Source organism: Tachypleus tridentatus, chromosome 9 (genome assembly GCF_004210375.1).
Source record: "Tachypleus tridentatus isolate NWPU-2018 chromosome 9, ASM421037v1, whole genome shotgun sequence".
Classification (NCBI taxonomy): domain Eukaryota; kingdom Metazoa; phylum Arthropoda; class Merostomata; order Xiphosura; family Limulidae; genus Tachypleus; species Tachypleus tridentatus.
This window is the reverse complement of record NC_134833.1, coordinates 32,324,451-32,350,565: the sequence shown is the minus strand read 5'-3', so window position 1 is coordinate 32,350,565 and position 26,115 is coordinate 32,324,451. Positions and strand designations below refer to the sequence as shown.

At 32.3% G+C, this 26,115-nt stretch overlaps 1 protein-coding gene across 1 annotated transcript in view; it reads left to right on the top strand.

The window, feature by feature from the left end:
* LOC143225001 (uncharacterized) overlaps positions 1–23,494 on the top strand; it is an 87,891-nt gene extending 64,397 nt beyond the window's left edge. The window contains exons 42-49 of the mRNA XM_076453610.1: positions 1,965–2,180; positions 5,250–5,303; positions 5,625–5,840; positions 6,811–7,012; positions 14,222–14,325; positions 16,030–16,101; positions 18,560–18,781; positions 23,162–23,494. Coding sequence (XP_076309725.1) covers positions 1,965–2,180; positions 5,250–5,303; positions 5,625–5,840; positions 6,811–7,012; positions 14,222–14,325; positions 16,030–16,101; positions 18,560–18,781; positions 23,162–23,308 — 1,233 coding nt within the window. The 3' untranslated portion in view covers positions 23,309–23,494. The remainder of the gene's footprint in view (positions 1–1,964; positions 2,181–5,249; positions 5,304–5,624; positions 5,841–6,810; positions 7,013–14,221; positions 14,326–16,029; positions 16,102–18,559; positions 18,782–23,161) is intronic.
* Positions 23,495–26,115: the final 2,621 nt, after the last annotated feature.

Genomic DNA, 26,115 nt, shown 5'->3' with positions numbered 1-26,115 from the left:
ATGTTTTAATAACACATCAAAAATGTTAATATATTTAAAATAAAATATAATAACAAATATATAAAATATACAGGAAATTCAAAATTTTCATTACAGTAATGTTTCTTCCTGTTTCTTTATTTAATCAGAATGTTACTCTGATGTTTCTTCTGACTCACTGTTATATTCTGAAGTTAAAGCACCTTCATTGGCTGATTCACTATTGTCACAAAGACTGTCATTTTGCATTCAGTCTTCTCCATTGGATAAACAACATTTTTAAAACGATTTTCTAATAATATTGTCCAATACTTTCCAAGCTTTTGAAATCTGCTCCACTATTATTGATGTTGATGTACATTTTATTTTGCCACTCAGTGTCAAAGCATGATTGTCTTTATTCATCCAAGCATCATAATGCTTACAGATATGATCTTTGGACACATCAAGAGGTTGTAATTGACCTGGCATTCTGCCAGGAATTATCACCAGATCACTATTTTTATTTCTTAACCTACTCTTGATTTTATCAGAGAAATGGTCATGAAATGCATCCATTACAAGTATGCTCCATTGCTTTAATAATGCACCAGGTTGACGTTCCAATACACATCCCAACCACTCTTCTGTTAAGTCTGATATCATCCATGCATTTTTTTGTGCACAGACTATAATACATCTTTGCAAAAATTATCTTTTGGCAATGTTTTTCTGTATAATATAACATATTGTGGTAATTTATTTCCATCTGCAGTGACACATAGCATGACACTAACTCTTAACTTTTCATAACCAGTGGTTTTGACTGTCATCTATTATTTCTCCTTCAGCATTTACAGTGTAGTTGTACAGCATGTAAAAGAAACAAAAAAAAACTGCTGTTTCATCTGTTTTACCAGTTTGGTTTATGGAATATTGATTCCTTCAGTGTAGACCAATAACGTAATGTTGATATTCAATAAGTTTTGTTTCAAAATCTGATGGCAATTTTTGACTAATTGTTGTTCTTTGCCATAATAATAAACCTTCTTTTTTCATAAATTTTTCACACCAGCCTTGAGAGAAATACCATTATTTCCTGCACATTCTTTTCCTTTTAACATTAAGATTTCTCTCATTACAGGCAGTCCTTTATTTCGTAACTATCTGAAAATGACTTTGTACTTTTCTTGCAAAAAACACCTTGGTTTTCCTACCACTCCAACAGTGTACGTTTGCCTCACTCACTCACTGTATACTTTTTGCTGGCTGCACAATTCCCAGTTTGTTCAGTGCACAAAATAATTTTCCTTTTAAATTTGGCATCTTACGTAAAGTGTTCTTACATGGATAAAAAATGCAATAGAAATAAAAAAACCAATAAGATAGCATCTGAACAACAGGAGAGTCAGATAGAGAATGAGAATGATGATATCCAACTATATCGCTAGAGGTGCTGACATCAGCAAATTTGACATTTTGTATTTGTTTTTAGTCATTCTAAGCAAAGTTCTTTTTAAAATATAGTCCAATCTGTTTGTTAATGCATGATGTTTGCAAAAATCTTTGTTGTTCAAAGAAAATGTTGTTTTCGAGATTTTCGAAAAGTGAAAAATAATAACTTGAATTTAAGACACATCTTAATTTTCAGTTCAGATAAATGTGAAAAAGGTGCATCTTAAATTCGAAGTAATATGGTAATTGCATCTGAAATATTTATATGGCAATTTTAGTAAAACATTTGCATGTTAATACACTACATTTTTTTTATTTTTGTTTTTCAGAAAATAACTAGCACTTTTCTGATACTTAGAATTATGAAGAAAAAGAAAAGAGGTATATCATAATTCAAGAAACCAAACAACTAAAATGCTTTCAGAAGGGAGATTTCTGATGAAAAAAAAATTTTTTAAAAATACTTAGGTTATCAAATTTACTATATCAATACTTTGGAATAGAACATTGTGTGTTTATTACAAACAAAAATAAATTGCATTGTCTTACAGGGACCTCCTGGACCACCAGGACCAGTTGGTCCAGAAGGAAAGCGTGGAGAACAAGGTCAGCATGGTCCACCTGGTGAAATTGGTCTTCAAGGAGCTCGTGGACTAACTGGGCCTATGGGTAATCCAGGAGTGAAAGGAGATCGTGGAGCATTTGGTGAAAAGGGTGAAAAAGGACACAGAGGCCTAATGGGTTTACAAGGATTAACTGGACCAATGGTAAGCTCACCATTAAAACAGTTATTTTTTGTGGAATTCTTAACCCTTGTGTAATGTAATATGAAGTACATAACTTTATACTGTTATATAAAATAATTAAGGTGAGTAACAGTAGGGGATTTAGTATGTTTCAGAATGTGTACTCAAAGACTGTAAGCATTGTTTCAGCTCAACAATTGATGGCTTAAAGTGTTTAGCAAATACATTTTGAGTGCTTTGAAAGGGTGATTTTCCCAGTAACATAGCAATTATATGTGTTTTAAAGCAATACACTTTAATTGATATATGACATGATCACTCTTACTACCAGAATTAGTTGTTGTTATGCATATTATTTATAGGCTCACCAGAGTGGAAGGTTATGTGTATATTTACAAAGTGTAAGTGCATTCTAATGACCTTTAACTCTTAGAAAAGGGAGTTTCTGGCCTTTCTTTTGCTTTATTAAATAACAAATGCAACTTAAAATAACTAATTTAATATTTAAAATACGATGTAAAAGTGCTTTAGATGAGTTTTAAGAGCAACTTTAAACAATTGTAAATGTGTCTCAGTCTGATTAAAATAAATATCATATACTTCAAAATTATATGGGAATAGTTGTGTTTATACACGTGTATCATCTTTTAAAAATTAGGTATTAATGATAAAACATTTTTTTGTTCTGTGTGGTAATTATAGCTGTAAAAATTAAGAGTGCATGAACTTAGCAACAGAAGGATGCAAAACATGCAAGATTCTTTGAAATGGAAATAACTATTAAATATACCTGTTTTCTTTTGCTTATAAAAATAATTAGAAAACTAAAACAAATTTAACAAATAGACACAAAATTTATTTGTTATGGCATCAGTACAGTTGGTAGAAGCAGGAGACTAAAATATTACTCATTCGCTGAATGCAACGTTTGAAAACTGTTTGTAGTCAGACAAACATACTCGCATAACTTTATTTAATAAAACGACACGTAGAGTAAAGAATAAAGTAATTGTACTTGTAATAGTGTTCAGAGTATGAAACAGTTATGAGCACTCAGTTTATGGCATGGTTTTACAAGTTGAAACAAAGATTCCCATAAAAACAAAGAGTAAACCTATATTAAAGAAAAAAGTAGCTAAAAGGTGTTTGTAGCAGTCTATGAAATGAACCAAAGCTAAATTATTGCAAATTAAATGTAAAGTTTTGATGAATACAAACTTAGCTGAATATGCAGAAACATCTGAATGTGTGTTCACAAAGTGATAAGCATATGGTTTTGAATAAACTGCACATGTGTTAAACCTAAATAAACTGAGGAAACCAACAGAAATTGTATTCAATATAATGCTAATTTCTTTTAGTAAATTCCATCTGGGTTAAGTATTGTTGTTGTAAAATATTTTGCATACAAAATAACTAAAGTTGAAATCAAAGCTGGTTGTCATGTGATAACAATGCCACCCTTTTGTACCACACTCATTGCATTGAAAAGTTTGACTAAGTGAAAAATAGCTAAGATGATTTTGAATAGAAAAGCCAGTACATAATCCACACTTCTTGTACAAAAAAGGCTTTCTAATAATATAAAATTCGTATTATTTGATCAAAAAAGTTCCAGACAGAGAAATGCAAGCATGTTGTTACATAGATAGTCATCAACCCTAAAATATCACATGGTGTTTACAGTTGGTAGAGATAAACATATTATTCAGTTGTCATCAGTTCTAAAATATTACATGGTGTCTGTACAGATGATAATGGTAAACATTTAGGATAAACAAGTGGCTAAAGTATTTGTTGGTTGTTATTTACCCTTAGATATCTCATGGTGTCTCTTCAGGTAGTAGGGATGAATAGGATGTTAAAGTATTATAATATTGTTGTTATTAATCTTCACACATTACATGATGTTTGTACAAGTTGTATGGTAAACAGTAAGGCTTAAATGTTAAGAGGTTGTCTTTGGTTTGCAAATGTTAAATGGTGACTTTATAGATGATATGCTAATGGGAAACTAAATATTACCAGGTTGTTGTCTTCACTTTTCAAATGTTAAATGGTGACTTTATAGATGGTATGATAGTGGGAAAGTAAGTATTATCAGGCTGCTGTTATTAGTTATCAAAAACCACAGGGTATCCCAACAGATGTTAGTGTTAAACATTAAGATCAAGGTTTTACTGCATTACTGATATCAATTTTCAAACACTCTTTCAACTGACTTAATCAGAAATATGTTTTATATAATCATTACAAGAGCCTGTAATAATATTCAAATTTCAATATAGTTATCAGTCATTAAGTTTTTCTGAAGATATTACGTCTGAAAAGTGTATATATACCATTAACAATGTTCAGAGGATGGTAAAAATAACAGATTCATTGATAAAGAAGGGCACTTTTTAAGTATTGCAAGGCAAGACTTTTGTTTTTTTGTGTGTTTTTTTAAGGGGGGTGTTGGGGGAGATTATGAGGATTGTGGATTGTCTCTGGTACACATACAAAAGCAATAAGAAGCAAAAATATCATTTTTGTACTTCTGTTTAGTTGGTCTTATAAATAACTATTACATTTCAAAATGAAATAGTGAATTGTTGTGTTTTAACAATTAATAGCATGTCATTTTTTTACTGTAAAGCTTCTGTGTGCTTACCATTTTAAAGTTAAAATCTTTTTTTTCTTCCTAATAACTTGCAGTGAACAAGGTATAGAATCTGGTGTTCCTTTTAGTAATTATGGCCAATTTTGACTGACAAAAAAGGATATTTTTTGTGACAGAAAAGCAGAGGCTTGAGCCCAGCCAGTCAACTACCCCTTCCATGGACATTACTGTGTATAATGTATATCATGTAATTGAAAAAATTAAGCATAACAAGTGCAAGTGTTTTTCAACATTAATTTTATATGATTTCTAAAATATCTTGTATAAAGTCTTATTGACTGGAAGTAATTGAAAACTCGAGAATTTTTTTGTAACTTCTGTTAAACATTCTTTTACTTTTAGGTGGAGGTAGCAAAATTAAATATAACTTATTTAAATAATACATTATAATTAATTAGATTTTGATTAATTTTCTTAATTTTCTTCAGGGCTCACAAGGAGAGAGGGGAATGACAGGGGAACCAGGCCCTCCTGGTGTAGAAGTGAGTCACTTTGTTACATCACTGCATTGTTACTTTTTAGCATTGATTCACATCTAAAGTGCTCTGAATGTACTGTATGCTACATGCTTTATGTATTCTTAAACCTGCTAGAGTTTTCATGTGTACTAGATATTTATTAGGTTGCATTAAACATTTTTGATTAGTTTTAATGAATGTAACGTTAAATACATTCTTAATAATTAATCTTGCCATGATCTGAAAGTGCTTTGTACAAACTGGCTTAATACTTTAGTTAGTGAAGTAAACTTTATTTTGTAATATCCTTTCAAAGGTTGACACATTTATTTCTTTTCCTTATAGGGCCCTCCAGGTCCTCATGGCCCTCAAGGCACAGATGGTCAACCAGGACTTCCAGGCCCATTGGGGCCACCTGGTCCAAGAGGTTCATCAGGAGAGCCTGGTCGTGATGGTCCACAAGGTCAACGTGGACTCCCAGGTCCTCCAGGGCCACCTGGTGATCCCTTCGGATATGATGCAAATTCTCTTGCTGCTCTTCTTAGTCAAGGACGGTTTAAAGTAAATAATCCGTCTTTATGTCTTATCGTTATTACTGAAACATCTTTTCTTTTTGATGTTTTATATGTTTCACAGTGCCAGTGTTCTATCACTAAGTTATTGATGTCACAGTTCACTCAAAAGGCATTTTAATATGAGTGGGTTAACCTCACTATTTTGTAGTCAGGCACTTAATAGGTTGGTTTACCATCACCCTACCAAATTATACAAAGTCTGTTACACACATTATTTTATTTTATTATTTTATTAATCTAATTTGGAATCAATGAAAGGACACTTTCTGGCACAAAAAATTTATTTGAAAAGCTAATGAGTGAAAAAAGACTATAGGTGAACACTGGGGATGGTTTGTACTCATGAAATAACTTAGTAGTAGAGCTCTGGCTCTTAGAGCTAGTAGTCCTGGATTCATCTCCCAAGACATAATTTTTTTTTCAGTTATTGTTTTTTGTATAAAATTTTTATGTTAGGAAGTGTCCTTATGTGTGATTTATAAAATCGTTGATTATTTACTACACTCAAAGATAGTATAATGATGCTTTAAGTTCATTTGTGGTACATATTTTATCAAATAATTGTTAAGGTCTTATAACTTCCCTATTACTTGTACTGTATTTCTGCTAAGTATATTACACTTTATCAGAAATTAGTTAGCACTTTTCATGTTTCTATTATAGATTATTTGTGTTCAACAAGCAGCAAGTTTCATAAAATTGGCTTATTTTGAGAATTTAGATAAATTATAGTAAAGAATAAATTGTTACATCTAAGTGAAAGCTTTTTCTAGTTTATTTTATACAATGTTTCAAGGAAACACTCTTTATCAGGCAATAAAGAACATGTTACAACAGAATAAGGCTTAAGAAATAAACTAGGAAAAGTTTTAATATAGATCTATCAGTTGATTCTTTATTGTTTGCTAAAGTTTTTCTCCTCATGTCTTGCCAAACAACATTCATTTTTTTGGCAGGGACCAGATCCATTCCTGGGAGATGATTCAAACAAAATTTTTTCAGAAGAAATACCTACAGAAGAAAAGAAAAAACTTGTGTTCAAATATTATGACAAAATAGTTAAAGAATATAGGAACCATCGACAACCGACTGGTAAAAAAGATGCTCCAGCTAAAACATGCAAAGACTTAGCTGCTGCTAAGGACAGTCTGCCAAGTGGTGAGTGTCATATCTTTTATATTAATTTTACATATTAAACCTGAATATCACTCATGAAATACTTCTTTTTTAACTTAGAAACTTTTCTAGCACTTACATTTCTGAGCTGAATATGATTTCTGCAGCTCAGCTGGTGTATCATAGTCAACTGAATACAGTATTATGTAATCAGTAGATCTTGTATGAAATTTGTTTTGATAAATATACAGGAATAGCAGCTTTTAACTCTTTCTGTATTGATTGAATACATACAATAGATTGATAATGTTTCATGGTTTTTGTATATATCCTGTAAGTGAAATCAAGATTTAAGGTGTTCCTCCGAGGTCTTAGTGAATCACTTATTGATAGCCAAGTAAATGCTAGTCTAGCTCTTTGCAATGTTTCAGACACATTATATACAGTTTTACATTAAAGATATTCATTTTTTTTTATCCTTTAACTTTTTATTATGTTCAGTATTTCTTACCATCAAACATCTGTCTTTGACATTTGGCTCCAGTAAGAATCATCTAGTAATACTTCTAATAATTTATTTTATTATAATTTGAATTTAATAGTTGGTGAACTGCAAAAACAAAATATTTTATTTGAAGTGATTGTAGAATTTATTCCACATGTTACATAGCCATTACTCACAGTAGACGTACAGTTTGAATTCTGTTCTGTTAGTTACAAAAACCTGGTTATCTCTTAACTGTTATTTTTAACTCCTCTAATTTTACTGGTATCTCAGTCTTCTTTCACTTGACATTAGGAACTTTTCTGCTTTGGAATCATATTTTGACTTGAATATTTTTTATACAATCAGTCGTGTTTTTTCTCAAATATATAACCTTCTATGTTTTGTTGTTTCTTTACTTGTGCTAGTTGTAGCTTAATGCTGCTGGTTTTGTTTTACATTTTCACTAACATTGTACTTCATGACATTCTTTTCACAGTCCATTCATTATTCTCTTTCATGGAAGAGAATATCAGAAATAAACTGTTTGTTTAGTTGAACTTTCCTTCTTACTTTGATTCTTTGTTTGTTTAGTTGAACTTTCCTTCTTACTTTTGATTCTTTGTTTGTTTAGTTGAGCTTCCCTTCTTACTTCTGATTCTTTGTTTGTTTAGTTGAACTTTCCTTCTTACTTCTGATTCTTTGTTTGTTTAGTTGAGCTTTCCTTCTTACTTTTGATTCTTTGTTTGTTTAGTTGAGCTTCCCTTCTTACTTCTGATTCTTTGTTTGTTTAGTTGAACTTTCCTTCTTACTTCTGATTCTTTGTTTGTTTAGTTGAACTTTCCTTCTTACATCTGATTCTTTGTTTGTTTAGTTGAGCTTCCCTTCTTACTTCTGATTCTTTGTTTGTTTAGTTGAACTTTCCTTCTTACTACTGATTCTTTGTTTGTTTAGTTGAACTTTCCTTCTTACATATGATTCTTTGTTTGTTTAGTTGAACTTTCCTTCTTACTTCTGATTCTTAATTGTTAATATATATAATATTTGAGAGTTGTGGGATCAAAACCTGTTGCTGAAAATGTTCACTTTATAAAGTGATGGTCAATCACATTATTCATTGGCAAAGACTAGTAAAAAGTTGACAATAGATGGTGTTAACTAGCTGTTTAACCCTTAGCCTATCACTTCAAAATGAGAGATGGCTAGCATACTAAGCTGTTAAATAAATTTGTGTGAAAGTCAAAAACAAATGTTTGAACTTTCACTCTCTCAATATTACTTATTTACTGTCAAGCAAATCAAACTTTTTCCCCTTTATTTTGACGCTGTTCAAATATATCTTGCATTTGGATATTGATGTAGCATCAAAATTATTTGATCAGTATAAAATTTCAAGTTTTTTTTTTTTTACTTCCAACAACAGTTACAACAACCATCTTTAGTCAACCAATTAACTGACAGTCAGCATAAATTTGTGCAAATACTTGAACATTCAAATACTTGAACAAGACTATTAAAAGACAAACAATAAATCTGCTTTATGGCATGTGTAAGTGGCACTAATAATGGGCTTAAACAAAAACTTTAACAATTGAATTCAAGAACATATAGATTTCTCATTTTAAAAAAATTTAGTGTGGCTGAACTTCTAACTCACTTTTTTTCATTTTTCAATAGATTTTATTATTTGTGAAATTATTATGAATCAATGTTACATAAACTTTGGTTGGAAAACGATCACACTATTATTTTAACAATAATGATTGTTACAACAACCATCTTTAGTCAACCAATTAACTGACAGTCAGCATAAATTTGTATGCCTTATGCCTTTACTTGTACATTTTGACTTTGTCTATGGTTGTTGGTTCCCTTTTTGTAGGTTTTTATACCAACTCTTAAAAACTGTTAGCTTAGTCTGTGTTTGTTTTATTGCAGGTATACAGTGTACATTCAGTCATTTGGAGCAGAACTTGTTTCTATAAATCATTTCCAAATTTGTTTGAAATTACTTTAACTGATTTATGGAAACAGATTATTTTCTTTAAATTATTTTCACATATTCTGTTTGGTAGTTTGTGTACCTATTCTATCTTTCAGGGTTTTGTGGAACAAGTTCATACTGCTGAATTTTTGCCCTCCTGTGTCATTTGAAGGAACTTTTAGGCTCAAAATTGTGGTCTAAGGGTATCCTAACCATCTAATTCTAAGCCCTCTTTTTCATTTTTCTGGCTACAGGTTAACTTCTTCAAGTTTTCTTTTTTGTCAGAGTCAACAAACAATCTCTTTAATATACCACAGTAGTTAAGGCATATATGTGTTGAAAGGCAGAGTTTTTAGTTCATGCATTGATAGCTTTGCTAGTATGTTTTCAATTGTGACCTACTTTGTATAATGAGCTAACTTGCTTGACATATATATTTGCCCCTTTGTTCAAAATTTAATATAAGCCACACTATTTTAGCAGGCAGTTGCCAACCAGATTATTACATACTTATATCTGATCATCTATCAGAAAATGATTACTCAGTTTACTCATTTAAATATCCACCCATCATACAGCAACCTCATTTCAGGTAGCCATATTAACAATCAGCCTTTGTCAGTGTTTTTTTGTATTGAGACAACTGTACTAATAAAGCTATATATATATATATTGTTACTAGTAATGTGAAAAAAGTCCTGAACTTAATCCAGTTGTATTAATTTCAAAATACACATACCTCTACTGACAATATAGCTATGTAATGATCTTCAGGGTTTTTGATCTTTGCCTGTCTAAGCACTGAACATGTTTGCTCTAGTCTTTTGTATCTAACTCGAATACCTTGGAAACTTCTAATTTGCAAAATTCTCAACCAATTTCAATGCACCCTCTTTCCAGATACTATATATAAACACCCCATTCTGATACTGTAATCACTCTTTCATGACAAAGCATTTGGCATGGGTTTCTTTAAACAGGAGTGTTGTGATTATTTACAATTTATGTTGTGACTTTAAACATGGTTGGCCTTTCTATGGTTACATCTTAGTTTATATTTATATATTACTTCAGTAACAGCAACAAAAATGTACCATTGTGTATGAATTTGTGAGATAATTTTTATACTATGGAGGCCAACCACACCTCTTTGCTTTTATCTCCAATATCTGATGTTTGTAACAGCCAGGAGAGCATTCATTGTTAGTCAAAGATGTTGTGATAGGATTCATTGCAAGATGGAAATATGTATGTGAATAGAGGATGTGTTCTGAGGTGACTTTTGCAAATGACCCAGGACCTGCTGGGGACAATGTAGAGTTGTTTTTTTCTGGCTCCTTGTACTAAAATAAATTTATATCTTCTTCATTCTAAAATATCTACCATATCTTGTTTTATGACATGGATATTTGAGAGGGTTCTTGATTTCTCTACAGTGGCTTTATATAAGGCATCCTTATCCACTAATTTTTGGTACTACATACATCAGAAAGTTTTTGGATCCCCAGTACTACCAAGTCTACTCAAATTATTTCATATTCTTCAGCCTAAATGACCTTTTTTTTTAGTTACCAAATTGGAATTTTACAATTGTTTTATAATTCTCCCTTTGAGCCCTTAGTTTTACGTTCTTTGTTTCATCTTTTTCTTAAATTGTATTTTTGTTGTTGTTGGCTTGAGAACATCATTGGGTGAAATTATTTGCAATCCATGTACATGGGATACTTTAGAATTCCACATTTGTCCTGCTTTACCCTGATAGGTCTTTTCTTACCAAGACTCTTGGCAGTCAAGGAAGAGGAAAGATCTTTCTCACCAATCCATTTGCCATCTATTTCTCACCTTTTATGGATGCTCCAATCCTGATAATTTGTTATGTACTGTCTGGGTCTCAAGTGTTGTGTGTCTTATACAAACTCATTTCAAGGCACTTGGAATTGATTGTTCATTCACTGGGATGCTTCAATTTTCTGTGACTTATCTCCCATTACCATAACAAGGTAGCTTTGCAAATTGATTGATATGGCCTATAACAGATTATTTTTACAGGAGAGGAACCTTTTGTGTGTCACATCTCATCAAATTCATCATTTCTGCATGCCATTAACCACCCGATTGAATTACCCTGTGGTCGACATGCAGGCTAGTATGTGGATTACTACTAATATTTTCCTACCTCATTATTTAAATAATCTGATAATTTCCTCTTCTGATAGTTTTTGACTACCTCCTGTAGCTATTTTAATCACACCTGTTAGACCTCAATTAAAGATGAGTATCTTCTTCAATCATATACTCTTTTATTTCAAAGGTCCCTTTATTTTTTACTAGATCCCACTGTGTTGTAAGTGTTGCTTAGACAGGTGTACTTTCTCTTTTACATTCCTCACTAGCAACCACTTTTACTCCAGTTTGACAGAGTCTGTTACAACCTGTAGTGCTCCATATGGATTGCCACTCATGGACTGTTATGAGTAAAGCTAAAGGGGATTTTGCCTGTATCTACTGATCTTCAGGTCGAATAAATGAGGGTAAATTTGCTTTCAAAAATGTAGAGAACTTGGTTCAACCATAGCATAGTTTCAAGAGCACTATTTCTCAGGATTTACCAATGCATATTAGCCCTCAGACTCTACTAGTGGAGCTTGGGAGTCCTTACCAACCCAGTTTCTAGTTGCTGAGGTTGCAGACAGAGTCCTTTTCCTCCAGAGTATTCAACTATGTTCCTCCACTCTTGGAGAAGGGGCAAAGTTGGGGTCCTGCCTACTCGAGTCCCTAGATGTTTTTCCCAGATATGAGTAGGAGTGGTACCAGCCTCCTCGGAAGCCCTCTCATTATTGTGGTTCAGATTTGACACTGCATTATCTCAGTTTCATATATTGTTCATAGAAGGTGGTCTACAATCTCATAATTCCAAATTCAAAGTGGTCATATCATAGGTCTTTAGTTGAGCATGGTTTCTATATCCACTCCATAATCCCAGAGACACTTGGTTGGGGAGTAAGGATGAATGTTCATAGTTCCAGATCAGATGAGTTCTGTTCCTTTGATTGAGTAAGGCATACGTGATCCTGTCATTCCGAGCCAGAGGTGTTGCCTTTTGGACTTTTTCAGAGGAAGGAGAAAGTTTGTTTACTCATTGTTGCTTACTTTCTCATCATGATTTCAGTGGTATGAAACAGAGCACTCTGTAGCTACAGGTTGGGAGCTAATCAAAAGTGTCTGCATATATGACATTATGATCCAATAGTGCTAGCCACCAACATAAGATATAGGTCTCACGACCCCTTAATTCCAACCCCAACATATGGAAGTTTGGGTGTCTGGTTGGGGTTGGCCTGTACTGATGACTGCTCATTTTCTATTTCACTCTTTATATGAGAACTAGTTTCTAGATGAAGAGCATACTTGTTCTACATGTAGTACTGTTCCCCCTACTTGTGTACCGTCTTTATCTTGGAGGTACATTCTTATTGTATACAGATGCTTTCTATATGAATCATGCCTGCACTGGCCCCTCTGTCTTCTCAATGTGGGATTCTAGCTATATTGTCATTAGGGGAGAATTTTGTAAATTAGAATTTGCAAAGGGTATTTGAGTGGGCTTTAAAAGACTGGAACAAATGTGTTAAGTGCTTAGATGGGCAAATAGTGGAAGTCCTGGAAATCGAGAAATAGTTATATTGCCAGTGGAGGTAAGTATTATCAGAAATACATTTTTAGTTTAGAAAATGTTAACTACTTGCAAAAGCTATCCAGTGTACTCTGGTCTCTGTGATTTTAACCTTTTTCCCAATAGCATAAGAAAAACAAGAGATCAATTTCAAAAGATTCTTGTGTAATGTTTACTGTAAGTAAAGCACTGAAATTGAAAATAAAAGCAAGTAAAGCAATTGTGTAGCCAACATCTAACACATCAGTAACTTAGCTATTTAAAATTGTACGTGTTATCATTCCTGTTGCATTCTAAAGTCAAATAAGTGTTGAAATTAAATATAACTGCAGGCTAAGAAATTATAACAATAGCTAAACAATTCAACTATAAGGCAAGTTGTTTTCTTTATTAAAGTAATTGTCCTACCTCAGAAACAAACACAAGGAATATAATAGAAAATATACTTTTAAGTTATATGATACCTTGTCCATACATAACATATAGAGAGATAATATAATTAAATTATTTTAAAGAAGACAGACCATGGTACTGTCAAAGTTTGTAGTTTGTTTTTTACAATAAATATAATACAGTTTGCTGTTTGTAAGTTTATTACTTTAAGATACCATGTTGACACGTACCTTATAGAAACCACGTGGTGGTGTGGACATCTTTATTTTCCCTTGCAAAATAGTAAGGTTTGTTCTTTATCTTAAAGAATGGGTTTAATAACCAGTTTTAATTTCTGTTGTTATGGATCGCTTATATCCCAGAGAAAGTTGAGGTTGAATACTAAAGAAGAACAAATACTGAAGTGTAATTGTTTATCACATCAGTATTATGAATTAAGTTTTGCTGTGTGAAAACATGCACATCAAATACTGGTAAAGTACAAAGTGTAAGAACAGTAGTAACCAGTATGGATATCTTAGTTGATGTCTGTTTTTAGATGGTTAAAATGAAAATGGGTTTTAGAAATATAGCCTGAATCTTTCACACATGCCATATAATGTTATGTAGCTAAGGGACATCATATAGAACAATTTTTACTTTATAGTGCTTAATACAGATTGAATGTAGAATGTTGTCACATTATTAAATCCTGAATAAAAGAGTTCGTTTTTTTAGGGAACTACTGGATTGATCCTAATGAAGGTGACATTAAAGATTCCATTTTAGTCTATTGTGATATGGAAACAAAAGCTACGTGTCTTTATCCGCAACCTAAAATGGTATTGATATGTTTTGTTTTGTTTTGTTTTTTTCATTTCTTTAGTACTAGACATTTTGTTTAAAATGACTTGAACCCAGTGGTAATTTGATAGCATTATATGATTTCTAGTACTTGTATAATTTCATGAGAAACAGGTGTTATAGTTTATATCAAATCAAATTTGCTTTTTAAAAATTATTAAAGTTCAGCATAATGATATTTGTAATGAGAATTGTGAGTATAAAACTTATTGTTTTCATAAATCCTTACTAATTTCATCATTTTGCTAGGACAATCTAGCTGTTTTCTTTTACATATACTGAAGCCATTTGTATAATAAGATTTAGTGTCTGTGTGTGTAACATAATTCCTCCTAAACTGGTGGTTGCACCAATGTCTTTTATCCAACCTCTTAAGGAATGTATTTCACAAAAACACTTGTATGGGGATTCTCCAAATTTTACATTGTTTTACATTTGAGCATATAAATAAATAGGCCGACTAATTACTGTTCGTAACATAATTTTTGGGACAACATGGTATCTATTTGTCCCACTCAGCTGTCCCATCCTCTAAACTAAACAAAAACTATTATTTTGAAAATAATCTTTAAGCCAACTCTTATAATTCGTATACTTGTCAAGACTTCTCTTAAACTCACTTCATTAAATTTGCTTCCACAACATATGAGGTCAACCACTCTGTTAGAAAAATAAAATTATATTTGTGTCCCCTTTTCTTACTATTCTTACAGTTAAGTATGAGAAAAGAAGATAAACACTATTAATTTCCTTTATAATCTTAAACTTCTAAATCATACCCAAAGCACCATTTTAGTAACCCTTTTCTGAGTCCTTTCCAACCATTCAGTGTCTTTCCAGATGTGGCTATATGATGAAATTATAACTTTTAAAGAGACTGGTTAAAGAAATTAAACTTGCATTATAGTGGGCTGGTAAATGTGGGCTACAGGCTTGCAGGTTCACTAGTACTGCTGTAGTTTATAAAAAGATTCCATTGAAAGAACTTTACAGTAGTTCTAGTTTTCAGTCATTTTGGAATATTTCTCATATTTTACAAAATGATGAAACCATATGATATTTCAAATCCAACAGAAGAGAGAAAGTAATATGAAAACAGAATGTGGGTATGTGAATTAATACTACAGAATTATTCAAACAGTTAAAAATGTCTTGCAAAGGTTTATGCCAACCCTTGATTACCATGATGAATTTTTATAGTTTATAAGTACATGACACCTGGTGTTCAGAACCATAGAAGAGTAAATCTTCTGATAAGTCGAGGAAATTTCAGGCCAGCTCACACAAACACCTAGAAATAGAATGTGAGATACAGAACAATTTTCTAATTATGTCTCAAAAGGGGTTGACTTGTAAGTGAAACATTGATCATGTTTTTATGTATTATTTCATTTCAATTTCACCTCTGTGAAAAAAGAATACATGTATATATAATTATTATACAGTTAGTCCATTGGATAATATCAAATTATGAATTGATGAAGTATCCTGTCATTATTCACATACGTAAATGAATTGAGGTTAATATGTGGTAAAGTAATACAGAATCAAAACCCTATAGATATTCACCATGTTATTTTTTGTTATTAAATTCTTTCAACCATTCATATATATTTTTTATATTTCAATGATACTTTTGTTTTACCCAGAATGTTCAGAGCAAAGTACTTATTTTATTTCAGATTCCTAAAGACAAATACTATGGAAAAAATTCAGGCTACACTTGGTTTAGCGAAATGGATAAAGGATTTACTGTAAGTTTCTATAAAACTGATTTCACATCAGTTTTGCTTTTATAGTGTCTGTGTAAGATGACAAAGATAATAGTTCCCTTGTTTATACTGATGAATGATCTGATAGATGATATTATTGAAAAGGTATGAATGATAACACTATGTAACAAATTTTTAATTTTTCTTGTTCCTGGGCAGAAAGTGTTATTTCCCAATTGCTTATGCCTACAGTAAATGGAAAAGACCTGTTTTTCTCTTCAAACTTTGCTTTTGTGACCTGGGTAATGAAATTTTCAAAATTACCCATTTTCCAGAACATTCCAGGTAAATTCAGTGCTGAGTAGCTGAGAGAGAATTTTTCAAGAATCTTTTAGAATTTTCTGGAACTTTCCATAGTAATATATATATATACAGGGGTTCACCACTCACTACTTCATTTTAGTTCTAGCTGCCTAAATGAACACATAGACCTATCTGACGTAATCAGAGATGGCATCAAAAAGCTGGAAGCATTCTCCAGATGCATTCTGCTATGTATGTGGCCAATTTATCAAGACAAGAGCAAAAAAGCACTCTGTGAGAGCATCTGCAAAAATGTGTGGAACCTACAAGGCATATTTCAGCATGCCTGTCAGGGATCAAGACAAATCCTGAGTGTCTCATTGTATCTGCGAGCACTGCAAAAATACTCTAGAAGATAAGACTGACAAATTTTGCTTGCTTGAATAGTAAAATTTTATATTACACAAATTTTAGACCTTTTAAAATTTAAATATCTTTTAGTGCACCTTAAAGAGGAATACAACAGCATCAAGACCTTGCTAAAAGCCTTGAAGTATGATGAATATGGCTGGGAGATTATCAGAGACTTCAAAATGGTGGCATTTCTGGTGGGTCTCCAAGGAGGCTTTATCAAGTTTCCCTGTTATCTTTGCCTTTGGGACAGCAGGGACACCACAGCATATTACAACAGGAAGCACTTGCCACAATGGACTGAGTTCTCTGTGGGGAAGCACACTGTCAAGTCTGAGCCACTAGTGGGTCACCAGAAGGTGTTGTTCCCACCATTGCACATAAAATTGGATTTTATGAAACAGTTTGTCACAGCTCTTGATAAGGAGTCTGCAGCCTTCAAGTACCTTTGAGACTTCTTCCCTAAGCTGTCTGAGGCAAAGGTCAAAGCTGGTGTCTGTGTTGGACCACAAATAAAGAAGGTCTTGGAGTGCACAGAATTCCCCAAGAAGCTAGGAAGGAAAAAAGCTTGGGGCAGCCTTGTCACAGTGGTTTGGGGCTTCTTGGGCAATTACAAGTCCAAAAATTATGTGGAACTGGTTGAGGCTCTGATGAAGAACTATGGTAAAATGGGCTGCAGGATGTCCCTGAAAGTCCATATCCTTGACACTCATCTTGATAAATTCAAAAAGAATATTGGACATACTCAGAGGAGCAAGGCAAGCACTTCCACCAAGATATACTGGACTTTGAATGCTGTTACCAAGGAACGTATAATGAAAACATGATGGGAGACTATTTGGGGACTGAAAAAAGAAAGTGATTTACATTACAATTGCAAATCTGAAAAAAAAACTACTCACTTCTAAACACTTTTGTTCATTTTTGTATAACTTTAGTATAAATACATGTAAATCTTGATTCATATGTTGTTTTGTTCAGACCTTATGTAAATGAAAATGTGCAAATTTGCCTGTTTTTATATAGAAAATAGGTTAATTTCAAGATTTCATTATCCAGGTCACTAAAGCAAAGTTTGAAGGGAATAATGGCCATTTTCTGTACTTTTACAACATAAGCAATTAATAAATCACACACAATATCCAGGAACAAAATTTGTGTTACATAGTGTAATTATTTGACCTGTAATGTTGTGATTATCTGATGGTGGTCAGTCATTTATTATTTCTTTCTAAATAAATTTAGAAGATATGTTAATTCTACTTAATACCTATGGTGTATGTTAATCAAAGTTGTAGGTAATAAAACTAAACATTTTTAAGAGATGAAGTTAGTTCAATAGATTTTTTTTTCTTTCTTGGCATATATTGTGCATTATGTAAGTATATGTATATATTATGTGATCAAATTTTTGCAAGTAATTTTTTTATATGAACCTTAACTTATGTTTATCAGTTTTGCCAAGAGAAGTAAATAATTGTAACGGTATAAATTATTAAGATACTCAAAAATAAAAGTTGGATATTAAACTTTATAAGCACCACAGCATTTGTTGTTTGAGTTGCATAGTTTTATATTTGAATATTAGTCTTTTTCAGGTTCACATTTAGTAAACAGATGTTTTTACTTTATTTGTGAAACTGGTTCTGTTAATTTGTTTTTTTCTTACTAGCTTTCTTATAAGGGTAACTTTTATAGATGTCACTGATTTCATTGTTTTTATTTCCTATTCAAACGTTATTATTTGAGACTCATAATAACTGTTACCGTACTTGTATCTTATTAGTTTACCTACAAAATTGACCACCAACAGCTTGGATTTCTACAACTGTACAGTGAGGAAGCTGTTCAGAATATTACCTACCACTGTCAAAATTCTGTTGCCTACAAATATGCTAAGCTAAACAGCTTAAAATTAGCTGTCAAGTTAATGTCTTACAATGACTTGGAACTCACTGCCACTGGTAACCCTATGTTTACATACAAGGCTCTAAAAGATGGCTGCCAGGTAAGAGTTTTCTTTCTTTATTTTTGTGGTAATTACAGAGAAAAAATACTTACTAAAAAGAACATTTTTAAACACCTTTAAGAAGTCATTTGTTAGTTTGATACCTATCCATTCGATCTCGAATTAAGAAATTTGTGGCAAAAAATAAATTCTTAGGAGGAAGCTGCCTTCTGTTGAATATCAATATAAGTCATAGTATTAGCATCCAATGACTTTATTCACATTAACCAAACTTTGGATTTCTTATTGCAGTGTAATCTTTCTGAAATTATTTATGTAATAACTGCCTTCTGTTGAATATCAATATAAGTCATAGTATTAGCATCCAATGACTTTATTCACATTAACCAAACTTTGGATTTCTTATTGCAGTGTAATCTTTCTGAAATTATTTATGTAATAACTATTGAGAACACTAGGTGATACACATTCATAATTTACAAACATGAGTAGTTATGATTAAATGGCTCATTGATCATTTGTATAATACATTGTACAGATTATACAAATGAAAGAAAAGCATGTCTCACAATTCACTGAGTTTTTTTATTTGCTTTAAATAGAGTATTGCAACTTGTTTTAATGCCACCATACATTTATACAGGGTTATTATAAAGTCATCGTGCAGTTTTAAATTTTTGTAACTTCAGTTCCATACACGTAAAATTGACCTGTAAAAAGGTTATTGAAAGAATTTATTACATTTTTACAAAGATTTATTCTTGAGAGTTTAATTTTCAATATGTCCACCATCATTACATGTACAAAGTTCTACAAATATGTTTTACAGTTGAATTTCAGTAATATCCTAAATCACACCGGTTATCCTAGTCCACAGGTTATCTAAAGAGCAAAGTTTTGTTCAATAAACACTGGTCTTTACATGTCCCCCTAAAACGAAATCCAATGGGCTCAAATCTGGTGACTGTGGTGGCCAGGAGAGTGGCCCACTTCTTCCAATTTATCTGTTAGGGAAATTTTCATTCAGAAACTACCTGAAACCAAATTGACAAGGTGCACCATCTTACTGAAACACTGTATATGCTATCAGTTTTATTGTGTAAGTTCAGGAATAAAGTAATTTTGCAGCATTTCTAAATAACTCTCACCATTAACAACCTGTCCTTCAAAAAATAATGGCCCAATTATTCAGTCCTTTCCTAATGTGCACCAGACATTGATCTTAGGAGAATCTCTTTCATGTCCTTCAAATTCATGTAGCTTTTCAGTGCCCCATGTGCAGCAGTTATGCCTGTTGACTTTACCACTAATGTGAAATGTTGCTTCTTTGGAAAACATTAAATGGTCCAAAAACGAGGCATCACTGACAAATTTTTCATTAAAACTGATGACAGAAAGTCAATCGTACTTGATAATCCTCTTCTAGCAACATTTGGTGGGCTTGACTTTTGTTGACTTTCATGTGAAGTTTTGTTCCGAGAATTTTACACACTGTCGAGTCTGGAATACCCAGCTCCAGAGATGCCTGTTTTACTGATTTCTGTGGACTTTGACTGAAGGATTGTTCTACAGCTGCTACATTTTCCTCACTTACACTTGGCCTTCCAGATCGTGACTTATCATTGACAGAACCTGTGTCTTTGAACTTGTTTATCCAGTTAGTTATGGAATTTCTGTGTGGTGCATCTCTGTTGTAATTGGTTCTAAATCTTCTTTGGACTGTGATGACAGATTTTAGCTTGACTAACGACAGGACACAGTTCACTTTCTCTTCTGCTTCTCAATGCTCTTTACAGGTTGATTTTATCATGTATAGAACTGAAGTTATGAAAATTCAAAACTGTGCAAGGACTTTACAATTACCCTGTATATCAGTGTACAATTGTAAAATATTACTCCCCCACAATATGCCATGTTGTTTGATTGCCATTTGACATTCTCAGTTTCCATATAAGCCCTTATGGCCTAAATAATGTATACTGTAATTTCACATAAAAAACCCACCCACTGGTATACTCTGCATCTGATGAGAAAAAATGCTCAAAAACTTTTAGGCATGTACAACCTGTAGTTGTGTATACCTCACAAGCAAGCAACATAGACAAATTTTCAAAGACAAGAATTCTTTTATATTAGCACAATAAACCCATTGCTATACAGAGATTCTAGATTGGAGGTGAGAAACCTATGGCTAACATCAGTTGAATCTACAGGAAGTATTTCCACCAATCAAAAACATGAATAAACTATCCAATCAGAACACGTCCTCCACATACTACTAGAATACTATAAAGATAGACAACACCATACACACATTAACCTGGAAACAAAAAGTGGAACACTTTCAAAACATTATCCTCTATACTTGTCTTTCTGCAATAGGCAGTTGCTATCTATCTAAATGAGTTCACCATATTGGCTGTTGAACTTTATATTGTTTCATGAATTTGTTCAAATTACTGTAAAAGTTACTGCTGTATGATGTAACTACTAAGAAGAGAAAAAGTAAACATCACAATATAATCTATTCAGATAAATACAACCAACAGTATTCGTACCTATACTTTGTCCTTTGACTGGGATTGGTGACATACTTATCAGCCAAATAATGAACCACTCCAAATGTTGAATAAGAAAAACATAAATGAACGTTCCCAATTAAAAAAAAAATTGATTTCTGTTTTAAAAACAACAACAAAAAGTACTGTATTACTCGTGATTATACCTTGCATTTGGCATTTTTGAAAGAAAGTTAACATATGGCCCATGGATTATTTGTGTTAAAATATGCAATTTCAGGACTGTGGATGCAAAAAGAGGCTTGTGAGTGTTCTGTTGGCCTTCCCTCCAGATCTTATTTAATCACACTTGCTGCATGTTTGGAATCACTGTCTTGCTGGAAGAAAATGATATAATGGCTAATAATGTGAGTGTACCTGTCATTGGCCAGTGTGCCTTGACATAATTAGCTAAGATAAAGTTTGTATTGGTTCCAAGCATTCTTCACTATAATAGGTGTTGTACATTGACTGTACTTCCCTTCTTCCCTCTGCTATTGAACACACTGTTGTTAATTATTGCTAAACAATTTGGATTAATCTACAAGTATACTGTCTTCCAGCTTTGATAATTCCATTGTTTGAAATCTAATGCCCTTTTGGTGTTATCTCTCTTAAGTAGTGGTGTTTGAGCAATTACACATTTACTGAAGCCACTCCATGTTAATATGAATTTCCCTGTTATGGAGGTCACATTTACAACCTCTACTTACAGCTGAGTGACTTACTAGTTTCTACTACATTATTGTGTATCATGTAAAGAGCAAACTCTGAATTATTTAATACCATTTTTGGAGACTTGTTTTCTAACTCTGGTACTTATATTATCAGTGGTAATTAGTTTCATGTATCTTTTTCTGAGTTTCCACACAGTCCCTTTTTCGACATGAAGTTTTCCTTAAGTCTTTTACAAAGATTAACCATCACCACTCAAAACTTTGATCACATTTTTCCTGTGACATTTCTATTCCAGGAGCCAAGAGTGTGTTTATTATACTGCGTGGGTGTTATACTGGTTTAGCTCTGTCTTATCAATTGGATGACAAATGATAACCAATCACAGTGCAAGCTATCATCACATGACTATACTCTAGTGCAGTTCATTTTTATACAATAGAAAACTGTGATATCTGAATTTTATAACCACTTTATTCACTGTTTCCATAATTACTTCAAATACTATATGTATAAATATGAATTACAAGTTCTTTATATCAAAAGTAAGAAAGACATTTGCACTGAATGAGTGTTACAGAAATATGGAAAACTTTTACAGAATACTGTCATTCAGTTAATTACAATACAAGAATACACACATATAGAATGGTAAATACTGCAAAATAATAACTTCATCTTGTTATAAAAATATGTTACATGTTCAAAATTTGTAAATAAACCTTTACTAATTTCAGTGTTTAATTGCATGAATTTTGTGTTAACATTTATAAAAATGATTTAATAGTGGTGTTTAAATGAACCTGTGAAATTCTAATTACTAATTAATCTACAATATATTGTAAGGTTTAGTCTTACATTAATAGTTGGTCTTTGCTGACTGATCAACATGCTTTCTCCTGTTCAAAGATTTATTTCAGAGTGAAATGATTTGATAATTATATAGCCATTAACGTGCAAATGGTTAATTACAACCTTTTAAAGGTATTTTTCAGTGCTAAGTATGGAATTAATTTTTTTTTAATCAGTTGTTTTTGGTTTTACTGGTGCAGCATGCATAAGTTCAGCTTGTGTCTTTGCTGACAAATATTGCAAATGTATTACTACTCCATAATGTTAGATTTGGAATAAGAAACCTTCCAACCGATTCAGTGTTAATTGTGATTTTTTTCCTTCAAACTTACAGTTCAGGACAAAAGAGTGGTCTGACACTATACTGGAATATCGTACCAACAAGCCCCAGAGGTTACCCATTGTAGATATTGCTCTTCGCGATATTAAGTCAAGAAACCAGAAATTTGCCCTTGACCTAGGACCTGTTTGCTTTTTTTAAAACTGTTTTTTAGTTGTTTCATATTGAGAAGTAAACATTGCATAATAAATGCATATTATTTAGATATTATTTCACAGGTTTTTTGATAACTTTGTGAATATCTGGTTACTGATTTTGCCACCACTGCCATTACAGATTGTGTATATTATTTTTATCCAGTAATAAATCATTCCTAGCTTTTATGAATATTTGTTTATATGTATTATTTTTTCATGTAGTGAACAGTGTTAAAGAGAGAATAAGTTTTGCTTTTTTAAGATGTCAGTTCCTGGGCATTTAATATTTTTTAGACCATAAACTATGGTTCTAAGGTTTTTTGAAAAGCCTTATTAAAAATAAAGTAACAGTAGAGAAAACTATTTACATATAACACATTAGTTGCAATACTCTTGTTGTAATTTCGCTTGTTCAAAAATGCCTTACAAGTGACTGCTAGCAGATTAAAGCTTTAGTTTAGTTGGGAGAGAAATCATTTGGCATATGCGAGATTTTAGTCTCAATCCAAAACTGAGTAAATTACCACAAAAACATTGCAACATTTAAATTTAAATGTGTCAATGTAGAAAATGTAGAAAAGAAATGGTGACAATAATTCCAGTTTTAATAGTTGTCTCTACAGGCAATTTGACAAGTTATTAGTAAAATATACAAGTGTGATGAACACAAAAGATCAGATGTAAGGTTTGGGGACAGCATATGACATAGTGCCACAAAAATTAGTATACAGGTGTGCGAGAGCCATTTATGAAGGAATGACAACAATTGTGAAGACAGTAAATGGAGAGGCAGATAAGTTTATAGTAAATGTTGAGCTGCACCAAGGGTCAGCCCTTAGCCCTTTGCTGTTTGTCTTGAGTAAAAAATGCCTGAGGAACTGCTGTGGTAAGTTGTGTTCACTGTTAACCTTGCCCTAACAGCTCAATGTGAGCAGGGGTTACAAACACAAATTAAAAAATGACAAAATAGTTTGGAGAGGAGAGACTTGAAAATGATGACAGAAAAACAACATTCATATGGGTGGAATAAGAAGGTTTACATCACAGATGTAAACTGCTAGAACATGTAGAAGACATTAGGTACTTCAGAAGTGCAATCCACAGTGAAGTAGTTAATAAGAAAGTTGTAACAGAGAGATACCAAGAAGGTTGGAAAAAATGAAGGAAGTAGACACAGTTATTTGTGACAAGAGGTTACCAAGGGTACTAAAAAGCCAAAGGATATAAGACTGTGATTAGACCAGTGCTCCTCTACAGAGCCAAGACCTAGATCCTGAAGTGAAAAGAAGGCTTGTTGATCAGAAGTGAAATTACAATGCTGAGATGGCTGTTGGGAGTGTTGCTGAGCAAATAAAAAATGCTAGGAGTCTCTGGAATAGAAGAAAAGGCATGAGAAACAATGCTGCATTGGTTTGGTCCCATGAAGAGATTTAAAGTTTCTTATAGAATGTGACCTCAGTAGATACAAAATTTAGATAATCATTCTTAACAGCATTTTGTGACTGATAAAATGTCTCCAGTAGAATATCAGGGCAGTAAACATAGTACAGCAAAATCAATGTTTGTAAAGATACAAAATAACAAATAATGAATTACAAGAATAACAGAATATTCATACTCCTATTTAAATAAAATCAAGATATATGCAATATTTGTACTTAGGTAAAATTTACTATGACTGATTGCCAGTGTCCTTAATTTTGAACAACTGGATGCTTTTTCAGTAATCAACAGCACCACAATGCCCATGCTGACTGTTACTCTTATCATGCATCTACAGCTTGTGTATGGAATATCTTGTTTATGTTTTGTGGTAAAACAACTCCTTGAGCTTCACCATATTTTAGAATTGTAAGTCTTGTAAATTCATATTTGACTTACTGAGAAACATTACGGGAAATAGTATAGTAGAGATTAAATATTAATATCAATTTTTTAGATTAAATCCTACCCAGAACAATCATATACTTATGAACAGCATTATATATTTATACCTCATTGGACTGAATTGTCAAAATATTTTGAGCAAGTTTCCCACCCACCCCAAACTTTAAAAACACAATATTAAGTCAAATATAAAATTGGAATAATATAAAACCACTTAAGGTAATAAACACAAAATTTAAAGTACTTAAACATAAAAATGAATGCGACACACAGCTTTATGCACATATTTCCACTGAATATATACACCAATGATTTTTGGAAAAACAAGCAGAGATATAAGGTTATTCATAAAATTGAAATACTACAGTACTGAGTACCATTATATTAAAACCATTTTGACTGTGCAAATCACTAAATCATATGTCAATAATAAAGTCATGGTTTAACTGTATATACCAGGATAACATTTTAACATCACTTTGGGTCATGTTCACTTTTGGGTAGGGCACATAACAGATCATGAAGACTGGGAATATAGAGTATCCAAGATAAGGATATCATTTATAATGAATGGTGTACCCCCAGTATGATAAGCACTGTGTTCCTTCTTTAAAAAGATGAAAAATCGTTTAGGATATCAAAGCTGTTCAAAAGCCATAAGTGACAGTATGCTACATAAATGAAAGAACTTCATCCAGAAATGAGACCATAAAGTACGGGTTCACTAAGATAAAAGCTTCCAGTTGCATCTCAAAACAGCTGGGACAATGAAATGGATATTCCTGCTATTCCATACAAAGGATACCAATCAAGTAGCCTTTGGATTTCTGTGTGATTTGACTTCACACAGTCACTGGCAGTCTGGTGTTCTTATATATTCAAAGGATTTTAGAAATCAAATAGAGAGAAACTATGTGCTTTAGA